Source organism: Tripterygium wilfordii, chromosome 2 (genome assembly GCF_013401445.1).
Source record: "Tripterygium wilfordii isolate XIE 37 chromosome 2, ASM1340144v1, whole genome shotgun sequence".
Classification (NCBI taxonomy): Eukaryota; Viridiplantae; Streptophyta; class Magnoliopsida; order Celastrales; family Celastraceae; genus Tripterygium; species Tripterygium wilfordii.
In genome coordinates, this window is record NC_052233.1 from 2,172,284 (window position 1) to 2,175,432 (window position 3,149).

Here is a 3,149-nt window from a genome sequence, read left to right on the forward strand (position 1 = left end):
TCGGCGCCATGGCTAGAGGCGGAAGCCTTGGCGGTTGAGTTGGAGACGGGCAAAAGCAAGAGAATTAATTGTTTTTCTCGCAATATAGAAGGTTGATAGAAGGTATGATATTTGTGCCATTTTGAAATAGGGGAGGGAGATTCGAACCCTGATCACTAAAATAATACACACAATCTTTACCACTTCAACTAGTGACTCGGGTGTAGGGTACCCTAACAAAATTGAATTGAGAGAAACTTTTTTTTTTTTTTTTTAATTTATACCATACATGTATTATGACTCACCAGTCACCACGCGATGCAAACTAGATTGAGTTTTTGCTTTTATTTGTCTTGTCGACATTAGGACGAAGTATCAATTCAATGCGAATCTTTGGAACACTTGTAATACCATACTTACAACTGAAAAGGAAAAACACCCCTAAGATAAAAACTAAGAAAAGTACGACAAAAAAACACAACGGCAGATTCTATAACAATGTTCCAGCTCTTGCCAGCTTCTATTGATGCTATAACTGGAGAGTTTTGAGAATTGTTCGGATATCTGTCTCATTGGATTCTATAACGCCGCAAGAACAAGAAAAAAAGTAAAGAAAAGAAAAGAAAAACTATTTATGCATCATGTTAATTATGAATTTGTTTGTTTAAATATTTCTAAGTGTTTAAAAGTTGTCATGGCTTGCATTGTCTGGTTTCTGCTAAAATATTTACTCTCCCTAGTCTATAAACAATTTTTTTTAAAAAAAATAGCTTATGTTTTAAACATTTGAGAATCGATTAAAAAAAATCACTATGCATTGAACGACGCGATTAAACCAAAGTAAATATCTTAGAAAACAAGATGAAAATGTTCTTAATTACATCATCAATCAAGTGTGATCAACGGCTGTAATTGGTGGAATGGGCTGAAATCATTACAGCCATGGGTGTGGCTGGAACAATTCCATCCCATTCCATCACAGTCATTGCATCATCATTGATTACACTTAATTACATCATCAATCAAGTGCAATCAACGGTTGTAATTGATGGAATGGGCTGGAATCATACCAGCCCTGCCCATCTAAAATATTCTCGATAAAATACAACAATGGGTTGTGAGCTTCTCATTTTTCAGAAAGTAATGAGGAAATTATCATGCAAAACATAACGACTCCAATATTGGCATTTTCCATTACTGACAAAACCCCTCAATTGCAACGTTAAAAAAATACGAGGACAAAGAATCGCCAACCACCCTATAGACATCTTTGGATTGTTATGGATTCTATTCGGCAACCGTTGAGTGATGCTTCTTGCTTTCTATTAAAATTATGACCTTGAAGATGATAATATACAAACGACAAAACTATTTCTATTGGCGTTTATGTAATATTTAATTGGAAATATAACTTTGTAATTAATATATTTTCTATAGGTTCGATTCCGACCGTAAACGTAATTTTCTATGGTATTTCAAAAAAAAAAAAGGCGGGTATTGCGAGTATTAACTTAGGACAGCTAAAACTTGCATCCCTAAGATAAACATGATGAATGTTTTCTCATAATATTTTAAACATTGAGGAACAATAAAAAAATTACAATGCTCAAATATTTCATCGAATACGGTGCTATAAAGATCCTTAATGCATACAACAAATACACCAGTAGCAGTGGGTTGTGAACTTGTTATTCGTTAAAGAAGAAATGAGAAAATTATCAGTTTGTATGATGCTTAGGTACATTCTTACAACCACAATCATCTGCTCAGCAATGGATACAAAAGTCTATAGATCAACCAAGGGTCCATATAAATTCTTGAAAATTGTCATGGTGTGGCCCCCATCATTTTGCAACACAGACGAACCAATTGATTGCGATAAGCCGTTGATAGATGATCGTTTCACAATTCATGGAGGTTGGCCAATGTATACTACAACAAGGTGGATTGCACCCTATAATAAGACGGGATGCCACACTACCGAGATACCACTCCCAGCGGAAGCTATTACGGTTAGTATATATATATGAGTAATGTTGTGTTCCTATGGATTCTCACTTATAGTTGTTTCTGACTCTTTTTTTTTTGTTCATGTTTTCTTTCTTGTTTATATGACTGTTGGTGGAAACAGAGAGAGTTATTAGGCGAGCTTGTACCTGATATGATCCACCACTGGCCGGATGTTGAATTCTACCTAAACGAGACAAAAACTGATGATTTTTGGAAGTATCAGTGGGTAAAACATGGGATGTGTTTTAAACATCCAACGAATCCGAAAATTTATTTTCAGACAACCATAAATATCCCAAAGACTTATAATTTCCTTCAAATACTCAATCAAGGTAAATTTACAGCTTCATAATATATATTATTGCATTCTCTCTTAAATAATTCTTTTATACTATGATAATGGATACCCCAAAATTTACCTGATTACGAATAATATAATAATTCTTTTACTTTTCCCTATAGTATAGATGGATTCATGTAAATTTTATTCTTCAAGTTTATAACCTTTGTCATATGAAACAGGAGGCTATAAACCTGACAATGAATTTTATAATGCAACCAAGATGGCAACGACCGTCAATGACGCTTTGGGAGTGGCTGCTGAACTTAGGTGTAACAAAAATACACTTGGAAATGTACAACTACATGAGATTTGGGTACGTCTCAATAAGACTGATATACTTATACCAGTCGGACGTCCTTCTTCTATTGGTAATTGTCCAACCGACAAGCTCATACAGTTTCCTTCTGCTACATTAGTTAGTGATTGAGGACGACATAGACTTTATTCTTATACTCTATCACTGATTCTTGTCTCGTACCAAAATTGTCTTTTTTTCCTTTTAAGTACTTGATATAAATAAATGGCGAAAACGAATAAAAGTAGTGAATTTCTGTTGATTTTATCATAAATCTATGTATTCGACACCAAACTTTTGGTATATATGCTTGGATGATGATGAAGAACTAGAGATCTTTCTTATGTATCCTTTAATTTTTCTCTTATCTTTTTAATAGTTTGTTATGAATGTTAAATTAATACTAATTGGTTTGAACAAGTGTTATTAGAATCCAACCACAAAGAAGATTTTATATGATTCAAATCACAACAACTTGTTGGTCACCTCACAAACAAGTGTTATTAGAATCGAACCGCAAAG

General features: G+C 33.8%; 1 protein-coding gene across 1 annotated transcript; it reads left to right on the top strand.

The window, feature by feature from the left end:
- The first annotated feature begins 1,751 nt into the window (after positions 1-1,751).
- On the top strand, positions 1,752-2,759 carry LOC120009341 (ribonuclease 3-like). The gene is made up of 3 exons (XM_038859897.1): positions 1,752-1,991; positions 2,111-2,321; positions 2,512-2,759. The coding sequence occupies exons 1-3, from the start codon at positions 1,752-1,754 to the stop codon at positions 2,757-2,759; spliced, it is 699 nt and encodes a 232-aa protein (XP_038715825.1).
- Positions 2,760-3,149: the final 390 nt, after the last annotated feature.